Raw genomic sequence first — 24,393 nt, forward strand, 5'->3', positions numbered from 1 at the left:
CCATGAATAATGGTTTTTTTATTGCCAGTTCATCCCATCTGGTACTGCTGTTGTAGCATGTATAACTGCTACAACGGGTAGTCCATGTACATCAGCAGGCTTCAATTATGACTGCAGCAACCACCTTCCCCACCAGTCTGACAGCACCTCCAGTCCCTTTACAAAGCATTCAAGAGTTACAAAACATTAAGGGATGTGAGACAAATAAAAAACAATCAAGCAGAGTTAAATTGATGGGGAGATACATGGATGTGAACCCAATGCACTTTGTTCATCAGACAAGGCTATTGGGTTGGCAATTAACGCAGTTAACGGCAGCAAAAACGTTAATGCAACATGATGTTGAATGGTCACCACCTGCATGTTGTGGGATCCTACACAAAAAAGGCCCAAGTGGTTGCATTTGAATTGCACTAGTATGCATCCGTTGTGGTTTAGACTTAAACAGGGCACCTTTCCTAGTCATTATTTCTCCTTTGGCAAGCTTGGCCACTTCATGGCTGTGTGCCCAAAAAATGGATGTAAGGACTGACCATTATACAAACACTGACATGATGATTGATCCACCAGCCATTGATGAACAGCCTGTCCAAAGAGATTTGGCTAAGGGCAAACAGCATCTGCTATCTTTGGTCCCTGAGGAATTAGGACAGATTGCTGTTCAAAATAAAAAAGACAAGAAGGTTGAAGGTTGAAGTTAAGCAGCCAACCCATCCATCAGCAGGCTCCCAGGACTCCTTCCATATGTATGTGTATCAAAAGGATAAGTCTTTGCTTCTGAGTTTCCTATGCAATGTTCTTTTCTTTTGCAATGCTTCTCTCTCTCTTTTCTTTGTCTCTTGTGTACAGCAGTTTTCCACACACTTCCATCACTAAATCCACTTTTGACATGGTATTAGATTGCAAGATCATTGTTCTTGCTGCTGTTTTACACTATTTCAGGTCTGAGTTTAGACTTTTTGTCTCCTGATTGGACCTTTTCTGACTGTTGCAACTGATTTCTAGCCTAAGCAACCATCTTCTTATCATTTTCAGCATGTTTCGTCAACGTTTTATAGACTGTCATTTTCGTTTTCAGCTTTTTAGGCCTGTTTCAGGGCTGGGAACCTGTTGCTAACCCTTCCAAATCTGTGTTTTGGTGTCTGTTGCCTACGTTTTACTGATCAGCACTTGCGCTTTGGCTGTTTGCTCTTGGGCGCCAGTATTTTTAGGCTGATTCTAGTTATTTTTGGTCTGTCTTCTCATTTTGAGATACACTACTCAGCTTTAGAGAGGGTTCATGTGCATCTAGTTGTCGTGTTCTCATCACTACACTTTGGATTCTGTTGATATTTTCTCTATGTGGTTTCTTTACTACTTGGAACTCGTGCACACCTTGTAAGTCTAAATTTTTGGCATTCTTTTCTCCCTAAAGATCCCTTGTCTTTCTTCATCTTCTCTACATCTCCCTCATCATGGCTCCTTCGGCATCTCCTCCTAATGGTCAGCATGCAAGTATTCTTTACTCATCTCCAAGTGTTATGTTGGAGACTTGCTGTGTTCAACTTCATATTCCTGTGAGGATGCTATCTCTTGGTACTTCAAATGTTACAATTTCAAAGAGAGGTGTCATACCATGGAAGAAGCAAAAGTCTCAGTGCTATTATTGTGGCAAGAAGAGACACCTCCGGAAGGACTACCGAACATTAGCAGCTTTACAATAGGAGCACGCGCAGATGGTGACAACGGGTGACGACTCTCTCGACGAGCCTTCCTCTTCTCCATGTCTAGGTTTAGGCTCCATCTATGTGGACCTAACGATGGCTATAGAGGCCTCCCTTCCAAATTGCTAATACAAGTGATGGGGTCATCCCTCACAACTCTCCAGTGCCAGAGAGTAAGTGCGAGAGGGTGGTGAGATGGGGTAGGTGAACCTCATCTATACAGCTATACACGTGCACACGTTCCAGAGAGGGGTTTCCTTGATGCATCGTACAACATCTAGTAGGTTTAAATCCAAGATCTAGGACTGCCATCAGGTTCATGCTGAGCTGGTTATTTGACAAAGAGTGGGATTGACTCCTAGTCTGAGCTCACATGAGGGGAGACCTTGGCGGTCCGGTGAGCAATCCATGGTCACGTATGTTTAGAGGCATTTTTGACAAGGTGGTCTTGTATGCTATTGTGAGACATTATTGATAGATATTGAGAGCTGGTATGATTCTTCTCTATTTTCAAGTGTTGGTACGATCAACATCAACATCAGGTTCTCTCCGAGAGGCACCCGTGCATTCGTTTCAACCTCTAGGTAAGAGAAAACTGCCTCCTAAACTGCAATCTCCTCTCTTCTTCTTTTTTCGTAAAAGGTAATTGTATTAATTACGAAAAAAGGTACAAGTTTACATGATTACAAGATACACGATGGCTCTAAGCCAGCGTGTGTCAACTGTCAGTACAAAACCAGGACAGAGTTACACAAGTCATGGCAAAGACGCAGAGGAAATTGCCATATGCCAAGGAAGTAAGTCTTCCCGAGGGAGCAAATCAGAGTGCCGAATGAGATCTATCTGCCAAAGCAAGAGGCCTTTAAGCCTGGCAATGTGTCCCGGAACATTAGAAGCTGAATTAAAAAGAAAGGCATTCCGAGTGGTCCAATTGTGCCAGCATCCCCAGTATCTAAGAAAATGGAACAAGATCTTCATATGCAACTGCGCCGGTGTGGGGTATTTTGGGCATACAAAAACCCAATCGAAAGGGCTCAGTGAGAAACCAACCACAGCTCGCCAAACCGCTGACAAAAGCGACCGGATATTCTTAGCGAGAGGGCAAGCGATAAATCGATGACGGGCCGATTCCACAGTAGTGGTGCAGAAGAAACAATTGCCGTTAGAGATTCGACGCTTGGAAAGGGCCGAGGCAAGAGAAAGACCACCAATCATTACCCTCCAAAGAAAGACCTTGCATTTGAAAGATGTCTTGTTCACCCAGCCCTCCATCACAGTTGCCTTCCACCATGACTGAGATTTCCGCAACCCCCATACAGTATTAGCTTTAGTAACCAGCCATTGGTGATCTTTAATGAGAAGATGGTACACCTGGTTAGCTGAGGCCTTTTCTAAATTCAACCGACCTGCAAGAACCCAATCCTACCAAGGACGATCCACAGCAAGGGCTGGAAAGGATTGCCTGCTCTGGAGCACTAACAAAAGCTGTTCCCATAAATCCCGATATCCACGACAAAAGCCTCCTGGCAGAACGAAACGATATGAAGACATTATGACTGGCAAGGGTGGCATCTGCAACTGAAGTCAAACCCAAACGGGCCATGCGGTTAAATTTTGGTCTGAGCTCATGTTTGGCTTCCCATGAAAGTAATCTTGAGGCTGCCAACAATTCCAGTTGAAAGGAGTTAGTACGTAAGCGGTCCTCCGTTGGATGCCAACGCGCCTTCTAGAGAACCAATTGCCAGGAGCCGACCAAATGAACAAGCAGGGATGAGGAAGGACTCGAAAACCGAGAGTCTGCATTAAGAACATGCCACCAGGAGCTTCGAATTTGTGTATTACCATGCAAAAGCCCGCAGTCCTCAAGAAAATAACAGGCTATAATGGCCCATGGGTGATGCTCCACACATATGGCACTGAAAAGAGACCAACGAAGTGCCAGCATATGAGTTTCGGCATCCAAATAGCCCCACCACCCAGACGTTTGGGGGTACATGTATGCGACCAAGAAATCCACAAAATACCTGCATGCAATGAATCCTTCTTTCATAACATGAAACGAATGGGCCGAGTGAGCGCATTCAAAGTAGTCGGAGTCCAAGGCAGCAATGGTAAGAAATATGTGAGTATTGGCAGCACAATTGTCTGAGCCACTTTGAGGCGAACATGGAAGGGCCACGCTTGCGACTTCCAATACAGAAACTTCGCTGCCAGTTTCTGTGAAATCCACTACAGAAGTTGTTTTGGCTGAACATCAACACCAAAGGGTACCCAATATGCCTGACAATGGAACCACAGGGAACAACCTGTCCTTGCCATCCCAGTGATTGTAAATCGGACTCCGTGCAACTGAGAATGGCTGATTTGAAAGCATTGATACGAAGACCAGAAGCATGATCAAAGAGCGTCCAAACATCTAATGCCTTGCGGATATTGTCCTTGTCCGCATGCAAAATCATAAAGCTGTCATCAGCCAAAGATTGACTAATGAAGTGCTGACCAAAAGGAAGAGACAATCCGGCCAACTGAGTAGAAGCTGCCATGGAAGATAACATTGAAAGAACCGGATGAGTCGCCAGGGCAAAGAAGAGAGGACTCAAAGGACAACCCTATCTCACAGAGCGTGCAAAGATAAAGGACTCTGTAACACCACCATTTAGCATAACTCGCGAAGAAGCAGCAGCACTGATGGTGTAGATCAAGCGGGACATCCGAGTGCCAAAGCCCATAGTAGACATAAGTTCTACAAGGAAAGACTAGTCTAAATAGTCAAAAGCCTTTTCCAGATCCATTTGAATCAAAACCACTTCCTGACTGGAGTGCCTTGCATAGTCAATAGCCATTTGCACATTTAAGATATTATGCAGAATGTTGCGGCCCTTAATGAAACCATATTGAAGAGGATGCACAATGGCCGGAAGATGCTTGTGGAGCCGATTCGCCAGCACTTTGGAAAAGATTTTATACATCGAGCCCATCAAAGAAATTGGTCTCCAATGTTGCAACATTGACGGCGAAGGAACCTTTGGAAGCAATTTGATAAGACCTTCTTTCCATGAGGAAGATATGAACCCTGTTTCCCAGACCTGCTGAAACATAGCCGTCAATGGGTTCGCCAGTTGGGTAGCAAAACTCTCAAAGAATTCATTGGTGAGACCATCCCAACCGGGACTTTTATCTTTAGGCAGGCGCAACAAAACATCCATAACCTCCTCCTCACAAATATCTGCCTCCAAAGTAGTTTGCATATCAAGTGGGACCTGATGTCGCACCAAATCATAGAAGACTGAACGAGCATGCGTAGCCTGGTCAGAAGGTGACTGAGAAGAACCAAGAAGATCAAGAAAATAATTCCTGCACATATTGACAATAGTCGGAGGGTCAGTGACCATTCGACCTTCTGAATTCTGGAGTCTAGTCATATTTACTCGAGCAGGAGAGGCATGCAGAGCGCGAAAGAACTTATGAGTTTGACAAGCACTATCTTGCGAATTCTCAATCAAATTTTGCAATTTGGCCTGTTGATAAAACTTCAACTGAAACTCTTTAATAAGATCAGCCGAACGCATCGCCAGTGATAGCAGAAATTCATCATCCGGAGTGTCCACCAGCAGAGAACGAACCAAAGCCAGTAAGTCCTCCGTTGCGTGTCGACGCCGCCGACAAAGAGAGGCATGGTGGATCCCATACTGCCGAGTAACCCGCTGCACATTAGAGAGCAATCATTCAAAGGAAGCAGTGCCCTCAAAGACGAAGTCCAATAAATATCTATCAATCAATTGCTGCATATAGCCCCGAAAGATTGAATGCTTCAAATAAGAGGAGTTGAAACGTAAAGGGAGTCTATCCAGCAACTGCATGAAAGGTGCAATGGGTTGTGCAAGTATCTCAAGCTGGAGAGGGAAATGGTCCGACAAGGCATATTCTGCAAGACTGTCATTTCCAGCATCTCACGAGGAAAATCATCATCCTGCATGATGTACATTCGGTCCAACCGCGACCATGTAGTTGCATACTATGCCGAATGGAAAGTAAACCCTATAGAAGAAGGCTGTAGCCAAGAGAGCAAACGCATCCCACACCTGACTTTCCAGAGCGTCCATCACCGAATGCCCTGAAGTGGACTGTGAAGAATCAACACACATATTAAAATCCCCCATCAAAAAACCCCGTCTACCAAGTGACAAGGAGGTCTTCAAGGTATTCCAAAGATCCCGGCAGGATAAAGGGTCATTCGGAGCATATAGGCCCAGCAACCATAAGATCTCTCCTTTAAATAAAACTTCAACTACCACAAAGCGTCCATGTACATCATTTTTAATAAGAACCGGCTAATATTTCTCATGTACAATCATAAGCACACCAGAATAATGCCCGGCGCGTGTCCCTGCATAAAACAAGCGAAACCCATGGCAATCCACAACTTTTCCTGCTTCACCGTGACTCTTGTGCTCTACCATACACAAGACATCCCACTGATTCTCATGCAACACAGTCCACATGGCATGTTGCTTATGGCGAGAACAAATGCCTCGCACATTCCACGTGGCTATCTTCATGTGTATTCAAAAAGAAAAAAATCAGGAACGAGGCACCGCTTGCCTCGATTTAACCTTTTCTGCTAGAATATCAAGGACACCCTCATCCAAAAAATCAGCTAACACGGCAAAAGAGTTCTGACGGCTAGCTTTAGAGATAGACGGAATATCCACTATCTTGGGGATGGAACGAGGATAACGACGATCCCATGGTGTAATCACATTCCCTCCAATATCAAAAGCCAACTTACCGGGTGGGCCCTTTGGACCGTCTGTATATACTTTCCTAGTAGACTGATTACGGGGCGCAGAAGGAACCATAGTACGCGCAGCGTGCTCTAAAGACGACATTTCTTTCCTGCGCATATACGTGAGCATGGAATCTTGTGAAACATTAGGCCCAATAGCCACCAGGCCAACATCAACCTTTTTGCCTTTTTTGGGACATGCCTCCACCCAATCATTGCTACGGGAATTCAAACCCGAAACAGGTTGTTTACCTTTATCCAGAACTTTAGGCGGCTGGGTTGCATCCTGTGACGGAGCATCAAGCACCATGTCTTTCATAGGCAGCACAACATACTTATCATCTGAAGCCGGCTGCTTCTCCGGGCATTCGGCCATAAAATGCCCCAATTTTCCACATGAAAAGCAGTGTCCTGCAAAGTTGCCCCATTTTAAATGAAAGTGCAAAGGATGCATGCCAGAGCAATTAATACGAAGCCAAGCAGGCCTTTTCCTAGCAGTGTCCCATAACATACACAAACGGTTACGATTCATGGCCCTTACGCTCGGGGGGACCAGAACAGTTCCCACAACGGCCATGGCATCCTTTAACAAAGGCCAATAGACAGCCGGGAAATTTTCCACTTCAACCCACACCGGGCATTCACGTTGAAGCAGGCGTTAAAAGTCTGCCATAGGGCACCATGGCACAACATGAACCAAATGGCGATCAAAGAACAATGGCAGTTTAGACAGGAGATCAGTCCGATGCTTCTCAAATTTCAACAGCACCTCATAGAAGCCTCGGGGCCCATCAAAAATCTCCTCAACACACTCCCCCTGTAGTAAATGTTGCAGCCACTGGCGAATATGGGAAAGCACTGGAATCCTGCCAGTGAAGAAGAGTATAACAGCACGGTCATAAAATACCGAAAAAGAGCGCAAGACATTTTTCCGGTCCATCGTGGCTTCTAGAACATCTTCAGTTCCAGTGTCAGAAAAAGCTTCATGATTATGTTGGACATAATCACCAAGCAGAGTGTTGGCAAACTCCAGCAAATGCTCCCAGTCAATATCCTGAGAATCCACCGAATCAGAGGCAACCTGAGCATAAGAACGTTCCTGATGACCCATTGGCTCTTCTGAAGTATGCCTGGAGCGTTTGCCTGCAGGCTGAAAGTCAGGACCAGGAGGCGTCTCCTCTGTGCAAGGAACCATATCCTCTGGTTCCTCTGTATCAAAATCCGGACCAAGGGCTGCCACCGTTTGGTCGATAAAAGCCATATCCAGACCAGCCATGCTTCTCTCTCTCTCTCTCTCTCTCTCTCTCTCTCTCTCTCTCTCTCTCTCTCTCTCTCTCCAGGCTATGCACAGCAGCCTACAAGAAGAAGCACAATCCTAGAGTCGGGTCCAGCACTCCCCACCGCCCACAGCCCACAGTCCCTTGGACTGATTGTGTGGTATGGGTCGGCACCCAGCGGATGCCAATCCCAGTCCGAAAGCTGATCTGCACGAGCAGTCAGCACTGCCGCTCGTGTCTGCTACCCTGTTCTACGTGGGTCTGCCCTAATTTACCTGACAGTTTTGCTGACAAACTTGCCGGTCTGCAGAAAGCGTGGCGCCTCTGGCTCGGTGTCCTGCTGTTCGTTCAAGAGGCACAGGCCCCAGGGCAGGGCAATCTCGAGACGACTAAGGTGGGGGGCGACAAGCTGTCTCCCACGTGCTCCCGTGCTGAGTGGCTGTCGGGCTCTGCTGCAGCCCAGTCCGGTGACGAGGGGCAGAAGGATGACGTTACCAGTCCAGGCGACGGCAGAGACGACTGAGGTGGGGGGCGCCAAGCTGTCTCCCACGTGCTCCCGTGCTGAGTGGCTGTCGGGCGCGCTGCTGCAGCCCAGTCCGGCGACGAGGGGCAGAAGGATGACGTTACCAGTCCCTGCGCGATCTGAAAGTCAACGGAGCTCCTCGCAACAAAACGGCGACACGGAAGTCAGACGGGCGATGTTTGCAGTCTCCTCTCTCTCTCTCTCTCTCTCTCTCTCTCTCTCTCTCTCTCTCTTATTTCAGAATAATTACAGCGCTCTCTCTCTCTCCCCCTCCCATTTCAGAATAATTACAGCTCTCTCTATCTTAGCTTTGTTTTTACCGCTCTCTCTCTCTCTCTCTCTCTCTCTCTCTCTCTCTCTCTCTCTCTCTCTCATTTCAGAATAATTACCGCGCTCTTTCTCTCTCCCCCTCCCATTTCAGAATAATTACAGCTCTCTCTATCTTAGCTTTGTTTTTACAGCTCTCTCTCTCTCTCTCTCTCTCTCTCTCTCAAAACAAGCTTAGAGCCTTAGATTTTACTGTTTACAGCTATCAACCTTTTCTTTTACTAATTACCGCTCTCTCTCTCTCTCTCTTTTTTTTCGTAAAAGGTAATTATATTAATTACGAAAAAAAATACAAGATTACTGGATTACAAGATATATGATGACACAAAGCCATCATGTGAAGAGGTTTTCTCTTTCTCTCTCTCTCTGTTTTTTCTGATTACAAGATACACGAGGGCCCTAGGCCAACGTGTGGGGAAGCCCCGTAGTAATGTACTGAAAAGGTTACACCAATCATGGCATCGACCCAGAGGCAATTGCCATATGCCACGGATGCAAATCCTCCCGAGGGAGCAAGTCGGAGTGTCGGATGATATCTAGCTGCCAATGCAAGAGCCCTTTAAGCCTGGCAATATGTCGGGGTACATTAGAGGCCGAATCAAAGAGAAAAGCATTGCGCGTGGTCCAAATGTGCCAGCATCCCCAATATCTGAAAAAGTGAAATAAGATCTTCTCATGCAACTGTGGCGGTGCGGGATACTTCGGGCGCACAAAAACCCAGTCGAAAGGAGATAGCGAGGATCCCACCACCGCACGCCAAATGTGCGACAAGAGTGACCAGATATTCTTGGCGAGCGGGCAAGAGAGAAAACGATGTCGGGCCGATTCCGCCGGTGTGGTACAGAAGAAACAATTGCCATTCGAGATGCGACGCTTGGCAAGGGCCGAGGCCAGAGGAAGACCACCAATCATCACCCGCCAAAGAAAAACCTTGCATTTGAAAGGTGTCTTATTTAGCCAGCCCTCCATCAGCGTTTTCTGCCACCATGACAGCGATTTCCGCAGGTCCCAAACAGTGTTAGCTTTCTCTCCCAGCCATTGGTGATCTTGAACAAGAAGATGATACACCTGATTAGTAGAGGCCTTTTCCAGACTCAGGCGGCCTGCAAGGTCCCAGTCCTGCCAAACAACTCTATTTTCATAGTAGTCTCTTTCTCACTCTTAAAACAGACTGAGTCTCATGGAGGGTCGACTAATGCTTTTGATTCCTGAATTTGTAGAAGTCATGGCTTTCTCGGGATGAAAGCGTTCGGGCAATAAGCGATCTCAGCCTAGTTGATGGGACGAGGTTGAGAAAGTGGACCATTATGCATCAAAGGGAGGTGCAAAGAAATGGAAATGCAAAAGGTGTGAGCAATTGAAAACAGGAGGATCCAATCGTGTCAAGCAACACTTATGTCATGTTGACATCGGAGCCCAAATAAATTTCTGCCCAAATACCACACTCGAAATGCGAAGGCAGCTCTTGGCAAAGTACCCAAGTGAAGAAGACAAAGCATGTGCAAGGAAAAAGCAAGCAATTGATGCATCTTTTTTTCATGGACAAGCTGATGATATAGTCATGGGTGATGGAGCCATGCATGGGGGACTTGGAACTTTTGCATCCTCACAATCCCATCATGGAAAATGCAGCAAGCAACAAACCTTGGAAACAGCTTGGGATCCTCGTAAAAAGAACAGGGTGGATGCAGCTGTGGCAAGGTTTTTCTACCATGATCATGTTGCATTTGTCAGAGTGCAACGATGCGGAAGCGTGGGACCAAGACTGAGAGAGAGAATGAACGCAGAGGGGGGAGAGAGAGAGAAAGAGAGAGAGAGAGAGACAGTGGAAGATGAAGATCTGCTGTATAAGGCGTACTGTATACAAAGATATGCAGATACGTACACAGGCGCAGTGCGCGGGACTGCGTGTCTCCACCTCAACGATGCAACTTGCTGTTCACCTCGAAGTACGCTGCAGTCTGCACAAATCTCCAGCCTGAAATCTGCAAAACAAAACTGTGGAAGAATGTGCAGAATGTCGGCTATAAATAGCCGAAAATAATGTGATCAGAAAAGGCAGGTCGGCTGCATTAAATGCAGCCGACTGGTACAGTCCGACTGGACTGCCACGTGGCTGGCCGACTGGTACAGTCTGACCAGAGTGCCATGTGGCTGCCTACACGGCCAGGGACTGATCACTAACACCCCCTCTCAGAGCCTGGACGGGGCAAAAGCCTGAGGGATCTGGCATGTCTCCAAAGTAGAGCCTGGGGAAGCGCCTTCGTAAACAAATCGGCAAGATTGTCCTCCGTCTTGCAATACTCCACAGCTATGGTCTCGTCCAGAAGCTTCTCCCTGATGAAGTGGTACTGGATCTCTATGTGCTTCGTCCGGGCATGGAAAACAGGATTCCGTGCCAAGGCAATGCAACTCTCATTGTCACATCGCAGAAAAGTAGGACGAGTCTAGGGGCATCCAAGCTCCTCCAACAATCTCCGAAGCCACACAGCCTCACATGTGGTGGAAGACGCGGCCCGATACTCCGCCTCAGTAGACGAAAGGGCTACCATGGGCTGCTTCTTGCTACTCCATGAGATAACACCTGCACCAAAGGTAAAACAGTAGCCTGTAGTAGACCGCCTATGGTCCACATCGCCAGCCCAATCCGAGTCGCTCCAACCTGCAAGTACAAGATTTGAACCACCTGTGCCTGCTGGATAATGAATCCCTAAGTCAGAGGTCCCCCTCAAATACCGAAGTATCCGCTGAGCAGCCTGCCAATGCACCGTCTGAGGTTCACTCATGAACCCCGCCAAGAGACCTACAACAAAACAAAGATCAACACGAGTGTTAAGGAGCCAAATCAATGATCCAATCAACTGACGGTAGCGGGAAGCATCCGACAAGGGAGAATCTGAATGTGAAGTGGCCTTCCAGTTCGGATCCATAGGAGTAGAAATGGTCCGACAATCCTCCATCGCAAAAGAAACCAAGAGCTCCTGTACGTACCTCTGCTGAGAGATGAAAATCCCCCTCTGAGACTGATAAATCTCATGGCCCAAGAAGAAGTGGAGTAGACCCAAGTCCGTCATCTCAAACGTCTGATGTAAAGCTGCTTTCGTCTCTTTAGCCTTCTGTGCATGATCACCTGTGACAATCAAATCGTCAACATACAACACAAAAAGCACACAACCAACCTTGAAAGTGTGTACATAAAGCTGCGGATCGGCCTTGGAGCGCCGATATCCCGACTGTGACTGAAGGAACGAGTCAATCTTCTCGTTCCATGCACGCGGAGCCTGCTTGAGGCCATACAAGGCCTTCTTTAGCCTGTAGACTTGCCCATTTGAAGATCCAAAGCCAAGAGGCTGCTCTACATAGATCTCCTCCTTCGAATCACCATTGAGGAAGGCCGACTTCACATCCAACTGGTAGACAGGCCATCTCCTATGGCCAGCCAAGGCAAGAACAGTTCGAATAGTCGCCATACGAGCAGTGGGGACAAAAGTATCATGACAGTCAATCCCCGGGCGCTGTGCAAAACCTTTAGCAACAAGGCGAGCCTTGTGCTTGTCCAAAGAACCATCGCTAAGGTACTTGGTCTTGAAGACCCATTTGACGCCAATCACCTTCTTATGCGAGGGGCGAGGCACGAGAGACCAAGTGTCATTCCTCTCAATAGCCTCCAACTCGGCTTCCATAGCTTTCTTCCATGGTGTGGACTGTAAAGCCTCCTTCACGGAGGTGGGCTCTCGATCCTGCATAACACGGGTCATCAAACAATAGTTAGAGCAAACAAGCTCCGTAGCATGTGCCTGGTGCCTCCATGACCGCCGCGGACCATCCTTTGGTCTCCACTCCTCAGGGACCCCCTCGATCCCTGAATCTCGGAGTGTGTCAGGGGCCCAACGAGGAGTAGGCCGGACCTCTCCTCGTCGCTCTCCATCAACTAAAGACTCGGGGTTATCCACCAGTGGTAACTCCTCGGGGGTGACCGGTGGAACAGTAGACTGTGTATCGGAAACAGAATCAGAATCAAAAGGCGCTGGCTCCAAAGGAACTGTCTCGGGAGCCCAACTCTCCCCTGGATCTCCAAGAACGGGATGCTCCTCACCCACTGCTATGGCCGGAACCTCCACGAACCACACATCTCGACTGGTGTACACATCCCGCTTTACGGGATCATACAAGCGATAACCTTGGGACTGAGAGCTGTAGCCAACGAACACCTGTCGTCGGGAAGCCGCTTCAAATTTATCACGATGAGTCTTGGGAATGTGAACATAGACATCACACCCAAAAACCTTGAAATAAGAAACATCGGGCTTAGTCCCAAAGTAAGCCTCAAAAGGTGTCATCCCATCAACGGCCGAAGTGGGGGATAGGTTAAGGATGTAGACTGCAATAGCCTAAGCCTAAGCCCTCAGAAACTGAGGTGTTTGTCGATGCTCCATCATGGTGCGTGCCATCTCCATCACACTTCGGTTCTTCCGTTCAAGAATGCCATTTTCTTGAGGAGTGTTGGTGTTAGCAAACTCCTGGTGAATGCCTTTATCTGCACAAAAATGAGCAAACTCATTAGAAACAAATTCACCACCCTTGTCGGAGCGCAAGGTCTTCAATCGCCGGCCCGATCGTTTCTCCTCAAAGAGAAGCCAATCCTTAAAGTGAGGGAAAGCCTCCGATTTCAACGCCAAGAAGTAGGCCCAGTCATCCTGCTGTAGTCATCTACGATCAACATGAAGTACGAGCTCCCTTTCAAGGACTCGTTCCTCATAGGGCCACAAAGATCCGTAGATACAGGCTCCATCGGTGAAGTAGATCGCCGTGAAGCTTTGTTGGGAATCGCATCCCTATGCTGCTTCCCACGAATGCAGGACACACAGGGCTGCTGGCTCACCGCTATGTCCGGCAACCCTCGAACAAGCTGTCCACGTGACGCCTTCCGAAGATAATCATAGTTTAGGTGACCAAACCGAGCATGCCATAGCTCTGACTGTGTCTGAAAGGTAAGAAGAAGAGTAGGGATCGCGGTAGAAGACGTCAATTTGTAGATGCCGTTCTCCTCATATCCTGATGAGAGAACCTTCCTTGACCCACGATCAAGGACTCGCACCGAATCACTGTCAAACTCCACCAAAAGTCCAAGTGAACAAATCTTATGAACCGAAAGTAGATGATACCCGAGACCTGGCACATGCAAGACCTCTAAGGTATGAGTACCACCACGTCCATCTGGAATAAGCTGCATCTCACCTCGTCCTGCAATAGACACCGACGAGCTATCTCCGATGAGAATCTGCCCACGCGAAGGTCGCAACTGGGCAACACCAACTGATGAAGGAGTCATGTGCCGGGAGGCACCACTGTCAACGATCCACTCTCGAGCCAGGGGAGTTGTCATCGCAGCATCAAAAGCCTTCGGTGTAGAGTCCTCAATGACTGCTAGATGAAGAAACGCAACTGATGAGGGTGCAGCCACCGCTCCAGAATCCTTCGAGTCCTTCTTGTTGGTGTCCTTCTTGTCCTTGTCGGGGCAATCCTTCTTCCAATGGCCGATCTTACCACAAATATGGCATGTGGATTCTTTTTCCTTGTCCTTCTTTGACTTGTTGTCCTCCTTCTTCTTCTTTTGGTCCTTCCCCTTCTTCTGAGAGGCTTGACCTGTCAAAGCTTCTGACTTGGAAGCATGTTGTCCCGTCAGTTGTTCCTCTTGGTCCAAGACCATAGGAACCAACTCTTTCCACCGAAGAGTAGACTCACGCCCCCAAGCAATAAGGGCGGAGTAAAAAGCACCGAAGGCGACAACTGGGACAAGAGTGTGATCGCCATGTCTTCGGAGGAAATCAGCTTCCCCGCATTCTGAACCTGCATCTCCAAAGAAACCCTCTTCATAAGGGTCATCCGGTTATACATCTGGTCAAGCTCCAGCCATATCTCCCGAGCCACCGTCAAGTGCTCAATGTGGGCTATCACGGCTGTAGTACAAGACAGAAAAAGAAAAGAACGAATCCGAGCATTCAGTTTGTTCCAGTGAGACTGGGCCTTGGCCAACTCCGCACGAGCATCGGAAGAGAGTTTGGACTCATCTCTCACCGAGGGCCGGTCAATCTCCTCTTGTACAAGCTCTGCCAAATCGTAAGACTCAAGGATGGCCAACATCATCACGCGCCAGATGCGGTAATTGTCGCCATCAAGCTTATGATCTGAGGGAAGAGCCGGTAAGACAGGCACCTTCCGATCCATGATTGTCTAGAACTCCAAGTCAATCTCTGTAGACATCTTCACCTGTAATGCCTGCACAAACGCAAAAGCAGCCCCCTCTGACTGTGAAAATGCAGCCTGCTAGGGATCTTTCTTCCGCGTCCCGAACCTTCTTCGACCGCCAGAGGCGATGAAAAAGTAAAACCTGCACTTGAAAGCTGAAAACACAGCCTTCCTCCTCTTCAAACAGCAGTAAACAGCAGCAAATCCACCAACTGGACACCTTTCCCGCGCGCCCACGCTCGCTTCAGCCTTGTTCCGATGCGCAGCCCTCCCGCTCGCCCTCGAACGCTGGAAACGCAACCTTGTGTCACGACGGAATCTCCTCTTCAGGCAGGTTCTTCACTCAGTCAGCCCTTCTTCACTGCTCTGATACCATGTCAGAGTGCAGCGATGCGGAAGCGTGGGACCAAGACTGAGAGAGTGAACGCAGAGAGGAGAGAGAGAAAGAGACAGTGGAGGATGAGGATCTGCTGTATAAGGTGTGCTGTATACAAAGATATGCAGATATGTATACGGGCACAGTGCGCGGGACTGCGTGTCTCCACCTCGACGATGCAACCTACTGTTCACCTCGAAGTACGCTCCAGTCTACACAAATCTCCAACCTGAAATCTGCAAAACAGAACTGTGGAAGAATATGCAGAATGTCAGCTATAAATAGCCGAAAATAATGTGATCAGAAAAGGCAAGTCGGCTGCATTAAATGCAGTCCAGCCGACTGGTACAGTCTGACTAGACTGCCACGTAGCTAGCCGACTGGTACAGTCCGACCAAACTGCCACGTGGCTGCCTGCACGGCCAGGGACTGATCGCTAACAGCATTTAATGTTATAAGGTCTCCCTACTTCCTTGAGATGGTCTAAGAGATTGCCAAGTATGGTCCAACCTATAAGCCTCCATCATATGAGACACTGCGTACCACTTTGTTGCAAAAGGAAAAGGATGCAATTGAATGTGCTTTGGCAACTGTGCAAGAATGTTAGGTGAAGAATGGTGTCTCTTTGATAGCAGATGGGTGGAGTGATACTCGAAAACGGTCCATCCATGGCATGGTTGCTTATTCCCAAGGAAAGATGCAATTCATTTCCTCACATGATGCCCCAAGTACAAGAAAAAGTGCAATCAGCTTGTGGAGGAATGGGCGGAAGGTGTTGAAAAAGTTGGGGCTGAAAATGTAAATCCAATTTATTGCTGATGGTGAGGCAACAAATAGGGCAACGGGTATGAGACTTAAGGAGAGATATCCACACATCACATTCAGCCCATGCTTTGCTCATTGTTTGAGCAATTTGTTGAAAGACATTGGTAGCTTGTCATGGATTGATCCCTTCATCCAAAAGAGCAAGGATATAATCAGTTTCATCCAAAGCCATCAGTTCATTCGTAGTGAGTTCCGCAAGAGATCACCTAAAAAAGACCTCTTAAAGTACTCTTAGACGCGCTTTGGCTATAACTTTCTTATGATAAAGAGACTTGAGAAGGTAAGCTTACCCCTAAAGCAATTGGTGGTAAGTAATGAGTGGATGGGATGGGCTACTTCTAAATCAAGGGCTGGTATAGCAGTGGAGAACATCATACAAGATCATACATTTTGGAATGAATTATAAAGGATCAATATTGTCATGAAGTGAATCGTGTGCTTGATGCGAATTGCAGATGGACGAGAGCCATGCATTGGAAAGGTCTATGAGGGGGCAGATCGCATGATTAAGAAGCTAGGACAGCTTGGTTTGGATGATGCAAGGAATGCTTATCACTCACCTCTGCATGCAGCAACGTATGTATTCATCCAGAGTTCCAAGGGTGTGGTCAAGAGAAGGATGAAGAGGTAATGCAGGGTTGGGACATAGTGCTTTCTAGGTTGGTTCCCATTGATACTAAGAGAAGATTGGTGAAAGATCAGCTTGGTTTTTATAGAAACAAGTTAGGAAGGTTTGGGTCCGCTGATGCACAAATAGATCGGTTTAAGATTGGGGCTGCCTTGTGGTGGGAAGATTATGGGGCACGTACACCTGAGCTTCAAACATTGGCAGTGCGGATTTTGTCTCAAGGTGCAAGCTCCTCTCCCATTGAGCAACTATGGAGTGTATTTGGGCATGTTGCATCTAAAAAGCGGAATAGGTTTGGGACAAAACAAGTGAATGACTTGATATTTGTTAGTGCAAACTTGCGCTAGCTTGCAAATGTGGCTTCCCTCAAGGCAGAAAAGTTTATAGCTCTTGATGAAGAAGAGTCCTCTAATGATGAGGATGGGGAGACACCTATGCCTACACATATAGCTGATGATCAAGATGCTTTGGAACTTGCAAATGCTGATTTTGATGATGATATGACTTTCTTAGACAATGTGGATGATAGTCTTTTGGATAGTCTTGCTGCTAGTGGCAGCCATGTATGATCCAATGGCTACTTTGAGAGACTTTCAAATTCCAAGTTGCCATATTTTGTCAACTATACTTGTTACTTGATACTTCTTGACTCTTTTATGTAGTATAATCCTAGATTATCATCTATTTTGGATCTTATAAGTTATGTGCCATTTCAATGTAACCATCCTTTCATCTATGAAAAAGACTATCATGTTTTGCAAATTGTACATGTGTTTTTCAAAGAGCTTTTATGAAATATATAAATGAATATTTTAAAATATATAAATCATATATATAATACAAGTCGTTCCCCTTATGTTCCCGTTCCCCTTGGGGCTTCGTTCTCATTCCCTTAGGACCCCGCGTTCCCGTTCCCGTTTCATTGCTACAATGCTATAGAGGCGATGGTTATCTTACCAAGGGAGACCAAGTAGCCACCCCAGAGAGGACAAGGCATCGGACAAAAGGTGCACGTTAGTTGCCCAATGGCCCACCAAGTCCTGCGAAGGCAGATGGAACCACAATGAACCTTTTTGTGTGTATGTGTCTATGTATCTATTTATGTTTGTGTGTTTTTAAGGTGAGTTGAGAGACAATTTGCGGTCAATTAAGTAACTCTGCCTTACGAAAAAATGAGAAGGGATGGTTAGGTCCAACCCATCACAAAACAAACAAGCTACCCATCCACTTGAGGGTGTCGATGACAAGGGAACACTGATGAAGTAATGGTGGTGTAGTGTATAAACCATTGGTAGAAATAGCTTAGAATACATCTAGTGGTGCTCGCACAATGAGTATGCATAGCATGCTACATGCCGAGAATGCTCATGCAGCAGGTACCACTTGGAGAGTGTACCTTGTGAGGAAATTATTCACTTTCCCAAGCACTCTTTACAAAAATGATGAACTCATGCAATGCAAAGGAGAAGATACAACAAGAAAGACCGACCTCAAAGACAAATGCCGAATCCTACAAAATACTAAGAAGGGTAGCAACCCCTTCTCAACCTTAGATGTCGATGCCAATGCTTTGCACAATGAGTATGCATAGCATGCTACATGCCGAGAATGCTCATGCAACACGTGCCACTTGGATAGTGTACCTTGTGAGAAAATTAGAATGAGTATGCATAGCATGCTATACGCCGAGAATGCTCATGCAACAAGTGCCACTTAGATAGTGTCCCTTGTGAGGAAATTATTCACTTTCCCAAGCACTCTTTACAAAAATGATGAACTCATACAATGCAAAGAAGAAGGTACAACAAGGAAGAGATGCTGATATTGAAGACAAATGTTGAATCCTATAGAATACCAAGAAGAGTAGAAACCCCTTCTCAACCTTAGATGTCAATGCCAAAGGAGGAAGAGGAGCTGAAGGGCGATCTTCATGTGGTGGCAAGAACCATTATGTAAGGAAGCATCCCAACTAGAAGAAGAAGAATATAGAAGTCACTGCCATAATAGCATCTAAAGAGATGTTGCACAATCTGTCTTGGGAGGGAAAGCCTCCATGCTAGTAGAAGAGTAAAACTCCTGGGATGATGAAACCATGAATGGAAGGCACGCATCCCAAGTCTCCTGTCCAAGTAGCACTGGTGCAAACCTACATGTTACTGCCCATGCCATTGGTGTTAAACGCCACTGCCCACGCAGCCAGTGACTCACTATTGTACGTGACTATCTCGTGCTTGGCATATCAATTCCATTTCCCGAGCATATCTCCGAGTTCTCTTCATTTGGAGTGTTCTATGCTCTCTTTTTCTCTCTCTCTGTCTTGTGTTCAACAGTTTATTCAGCACTTGTTTATGCTTTCATTACTACATCACTTCTAACATGGTATCAAATTTCAAGATCTGTGTTCCTACCGGTTGCTGCTCTGCCCTTAGGTTGCTCCATGTAAATCTCATCATACAAGTTCCCATGTAAGAAAGCTGTCTTGACATCCATCTGGTACAAGTCCAAGTCAAGTTGTGAAACCAAAGCCAAGACTAAGCCATGTCCTAGAAGTGACTATCATCCAATAGGTTTTGCTAGTCGGAAGTTGGGTATATCGGAAATTAACTATACCTATATGGAGAAGTTGTGCCTTGCGATAGTATTTGCGACCAAAAAGTTCAGGCACTACATTCTTTATGAGAAGGTGGTTTTTTATACAAAGGCGGAAGGGGTTCGATTGTTGTTGAATAAGTTACAACTGCTTGATCATTTAGCAAAGTGGTTAATCACTTTGTAGGAATTTGATTATGTGATTAAGAGCAAGTCGCCAAAGCTTCAAGGCATTGTAGAGTGTCTTGTGGATTTTGGAGAGACAAAAGAGGTCTCGGTTGAAGGAAGTGATATGGAAACTTTGTTCAAGATTGATATGACGTCTATTCTCTCCTAGTATGCTGCTATAATGCACTATCTTTCTACAGGAGAGACTGGAGATACTTTATCAAAATCGGAGAAGAGGAAAATTAAACAACAAGCATTGAAATTTTCCTTGATCACAGGAACACTATATCGGAAGGGTATTGATGATATCTATCACCGATGTGTGTTGTAGCCTCTGCAGCACAGATTCACACCTGAGCTGACTAATCTACTAACACGAAACACAACAATGCAGACATAGACATGCAAAACTCAAACCCTAAAAGCAAAACTCAAAACTCAAACACGGAAATAATCACAAACAAAAGGGAAGAGAAAAATAACAACTCTAGAGTGAATGAAAATTGTAAATGAATGTAAGAGTATACACACTACCCAAGGGCAAAGCAGTAGTTCAGAAACTAACGTCATAGCACCCAAAAACGCTGGAAATGTGTTTTGTAAGTTCCTTTCAAGAGGGGGTAAAATAAGAAACACAAATTTTTTTATATAGGGTTTTTTATCTTAAACAAAGAAAGGCCAATCGAGCTTGAGGAATAATATGTGATAGTCAATTGAGAATATTATGTTACATATGCGTGATCCATTATTGACTTGTCACTTATGTCGAAGTTAATCTTTGGATAAGCTATACTATGGTTTAGAACTTAAACATTATGATTCATACATATCACACAAAGAAAATTAAAATAAACTTTAAATAGCCCATGTACAATATGGATTAAGTCAAGTTGCAAAATCATGATTCTCATTCCAAAACAAACTAACAAATGTCAATATCCAAAATGAATCATAATGTCATAAATAACTCATAAATGAGACCAAAGTCGTATAATAATCAACTCTCAAGAGACGAACAGATATTAGATTGGCAAAGTCTAATGACTAAATAAAATCCCAAAAAAAATCAATCTCTCATCCAAAAATTTTAAGCACTCACGAGTCATTATTCATCATAATCATCATGTTTAACATTACCCAATAGTTTTTGTCAAAAAAACCATGTTTTTGGGCTCCAACTCCAAAGAGAGAGAGAGAGAGAGAGAGAGAGAGAGAGAGAACCCATATTGTTTATTGTCAAAAACGTTTCTTACTTCAAGAAATGTTTTGTAAGTTTCAAACTCAAAGAAACATGTTTCTTTGTTGCTATGACTGACCTCCACCAGAGACAAATCCTGAGGGCTGTGACCACCAATTGGAGTATTGGAGAAGAGAAGACTACAAAACGATGATGGCATATGCTGTTGGAGAACCAAACACAAGTAGTGATGATGTAGAAGGACCTTGGCAGCACCAAAAGGCTACAAAAGCAGTACATAGAGGGTCACCTAATGAAAGAAGGGTGATAAACACTATCACTTGGGCAACAGGATGCCGAACGCAAGCAAACACAATGATGCAGAGGGAGGAGAGTGATCAGCCACTTAACGTCTAGGCAACAAGATGCCATGGCAACAGCTGATCAGCACCAAACACAGCACGGGGAAGACCTCCAAGCAATGGGTGGTAGCTCCAAGGGCAGTCACCAACAGCTGGGGCAGCAGAAGGTGAAGTGGCAGCAACCAAGAAGACTAGATAGCCACGTGGAGGGAGACTAATGGTTGAAATCTGCACACAAGGGTTAGAAACTTGGACAAAGGGATGAGGATTGAATGGGGGCAGCCTGTCTATTTATACATGTCGATGGACCCTCCAAATTTGAGTTTCACTAAAACTCTCTTGAACAGTGCACCATTTCAAGGTTTTTCATTAAATAAGCATGTTTTGGGGCTGTTTAAGAGGCTAATCAGCACGTAAAGCATTTTTTAGCTCAACGATATTCACCTAGAAAGGGGTATAGAGAGTAGTAGTAGACAAGGCACCAACAATCTACAAGACAAGGTCAAGGCTGAGTGGAGGGCCACCTTCTATTTATAGATGTGGATTCTCTAAAAATTAGGGTTTTGCTTTATGGGACAAGACACTCTTGAGAAAAGCTTAGTGATTTAATGTAAAGTTTGGTAATCTAACGTTTTGGGTATGTTTTAAAGTACTAATTGAATGTCATAAGTTTGTAATGCATTTCTTAGCTCAATAGAAACACTACTCCTTTCACACGCTGAAATTCCTTCAAGTCTTCCCCCCCTTAGCAGCAGCCCACCACAGCTCTAATGCCATGTCAGAGGGCTGCAATGGGGAAGCGGATGCTGATTAGAAAGTGGAATGCAAAAGAGAGAGAGAGAGAGAGAGAGAGAGAGAGAGTCTCTCAAGGCCTTCACGGAAAAAAAAAGAGTCTCTAAAGGTGAGTGTTGAATATTGAGTAATGAAGAGACACTTTGAAGGTGAATGCTGAATATTAAGCAATGAAGACTAAACATATACGCTGTGTTTGTGTGTGTGTGATGTTATATTTTCTGTCATAAAAAGAGAAAGAGAACGATTGACCCCAAACAAACCGGGCAACAATAGTACCAAGATCTAGGTGCTTGCTTGATCCCTTTAAGAGCTTGCTACAAGCAAAACCTTGTCCTCATGGCCTAGAATTGCAAACCCCACTAGCTCAGCCACGTAACCTCTTCCTTTACCATGCCATTTAGAAAGGCTCATTTGACATCCATTTGAGGTCATGTTGTGACTGGTAACATATCAACTATCCTTTGGACTAAATGGTCAAAGAGAACAATGCACCTAAATAAGCTACAAGTCAAGAGGTAGCTCCAAAATATGGAGCATAGTCGAATCATGCCTAATCTCAATGGAAGAAAGACAGACCTAAGAACCGAAATCCATAGAATGTTCGACTGACCAATCAAAGATTCCCTCTAGTGTACAAAAGGGTGCTAACTAAGAGGGCTGACCACAAGCCACTTTACCAATAGGTATACACCATTGGTTCTTATGGACACCTTGATTTTGATTTTGAGGTGTGGTCTGGCCATCTCTCTACCCACGTACACAAAGGAAAGAGTGAGGATTGCCCTGTGTCTTGTTATAATACTCCTCCTCTACATGGCTGCTTTTCTATCAATATATATACAATATCTATTCATGTTAGGAATGTGTTGCCAATTGGTTTCTTGGTGCTAATCTAAGAGGGATTGCTATATTGATTACTACCCTTACCCCCTTTGACTTTTGACTGCCCTAAATTTTCCCTTTGAAGAAGTGGAAATGAGGGTCCTCTCTAAACAAGAGATAGGTCTTTTTTGTAATTGGTCATGCTACCTTGCAAATCACAATAGATAGCATTCAAAGTCAAAGGAGATAGGCATATGGGGAAGGGACACAATCTACTACATAAAATTGAAGTACTTGGGTAGCAGCTTGTTAGGAAACAATGTAACCTAATCATCTTCTGGCTTTGGAAGGCCAATGGTAGCAAACTCTATGAGTAATAACCTATATTCAGCTGACTTGACTCCAAGTCATCCCCATCTGTAACACTCGAGAATGTTGGAGCTCATGATTAAGGTTGGTTCATCTCATATGATCACGAGCCACATAGCGGTTTGTGACATAAGCCTAGAGGTGAGAGGGAAGTCAAAGTGTTGAAAGTAAGACCAAAACTCATGCAACAACCCTTACATCAACTTGACATTTGTCGTAGCAAGTTGAGCTCTCCAATCAACTAACTTCAAGGTGGGTCTTTGTCCTACACTAGGCATAGACTCTACACCTAAGACAAGTTCTCAAAGGCCTCAAGATTCAAGCACTTGTTATCGTCTTATTATAAAAAGCATCCCAATCACGGTGGTCTATGATGCACTTGGCAACAAAGTTGGTAACATACCAATAAGAGTAGCCACTCCAAACACACAGAATGTTTTGGTTGACAAAATAAACTTATCCATCATTGAAGTAGAACTTCACGTGCATCAAGGATATATTGAGTGCGTTGGCTGAATTCTGTCAACCCATCCAAGACTACACTGATTTCCAGCTTCAGCTACTAGCTGCCTTTCCATTCCAACACATCTACCAGAATCTTGATTATATCTTGCGTTTTCTTTTTTTTACGACTCTACGCCATGCACTATATATATCTACTAGAAGGATATATGTAAAACATGCAGGCATGTATATTACCATTAAAAATTACATTAGAAACACACACATACCACTGGTTTATTTTCGAGTAAACACGTAGATAAAACACTGAAAATACATAAACATGGATCCATACGTAGATACTTACGTACGTATATCCATATATACACACACATGTACCAGTGGTTTACGTTCGAGTAACACCTTCTGTGCAAAGAAGACGAGCTTGAGCCTTGAGGTGTGGAGCGCAGTTTAGAGCATCAAGCTGCTCTAATGACTCCCGCCTCAATAAAGCTGCTACGAACGCCCTGGGAAGAGAGCAGACGCTGTCCTTCTTCAGGATCTCATGCAAAAATGCATCCATAAGAGCAATAAGTTGCTCTGAAAACTCTCCACCAAAACGCCGCATGCTGCTCATCGCTGCGCTCATCGTGGTAGTCTCCAGAAGATTCCGATCGCAAACATCTCGTTGTACGATAAGTCCAACGTGGTGCACTCTTTGGTTTTGGGAGGGGGAGCCTTTACGAACACGAAGCTGTTCCCTCCCCGGTGTGGGTGTGCACTTTTTAAAATTGGGAGTAGACATCGAAAATATATTTTTTATAATAAAGTAAAAAATAATTATTTTATAAATTTTCTAATTGATTACAAATACAAAAGTGCCAATCCCGTCACTTTGCAAAGTGGGAAGGGAAAGGGAAGACTTACAAAGTGCACCTTTGTCATACATATTACTCCAAAAAAAAGACTATACAAA

The 24,393-nt window shown here is 45.3% G+C and overlaps 1 protein-coding gene and 1 pseudogene across 15 annotated transcripts in view; one reads left to right on the forward strand and one right to left on the reverse strand.

Moving 5' to 3' along the window:
• LOC148035630 (uncharacterized) overlaps positions 1 to 24,184 on the reverse strand; it is a 174,889-nt gene extending 150,705 nt beyond the window's left edge. For 12 of the 15 annotated variants that reach the window (XR_015690850.1, XR_015690852.1, XR_015690851.1 and 9 more), the window contains exon 1: positions 23,841 to 24,184. Coding sequence is in view for 9 of the 15 variants with exons in the window: in XM_087677609.1 (XP_087533735.1) it covers positions 23,841 to 24,066 (226 nt within the window). In the remaining 6 variants the exon portion in view is untranslated. Of the gene's footprint in view, position 1; positions 157 to 23,816 lie in introns of all 15 variants that reach the window. The other 3 variants (XM_087677614.1, XM_087677615.1, XM_087677616.1) reach the window with 3 other exon arrangements.
• On the forward strand, positions 9,797 to 17,263 carry LOC148035631 (uncharacterized; annotated as a pseudogene).
• Positions 24,185 to 24,393: the final 209 nt, after the last annotated feature.

This window comes from Lygodium microphyllum, chromosome 5 (assembly GCF_053477565.2).
Source record: "Lygodium microphyllum isolate KBCC chromosome 5, Lygodium_microphyllum_v1.1.10, whole genome shotgun sequence".
In the NCBI taxonomy this organism is placed as follows: domain Eukaryota; kingdom Viridiplantae; phylum Streptophyta; class Polypodiopsida; order Schizaeales; family Lygodiaceae; genus Lygodium; species Lygodium microphyllum.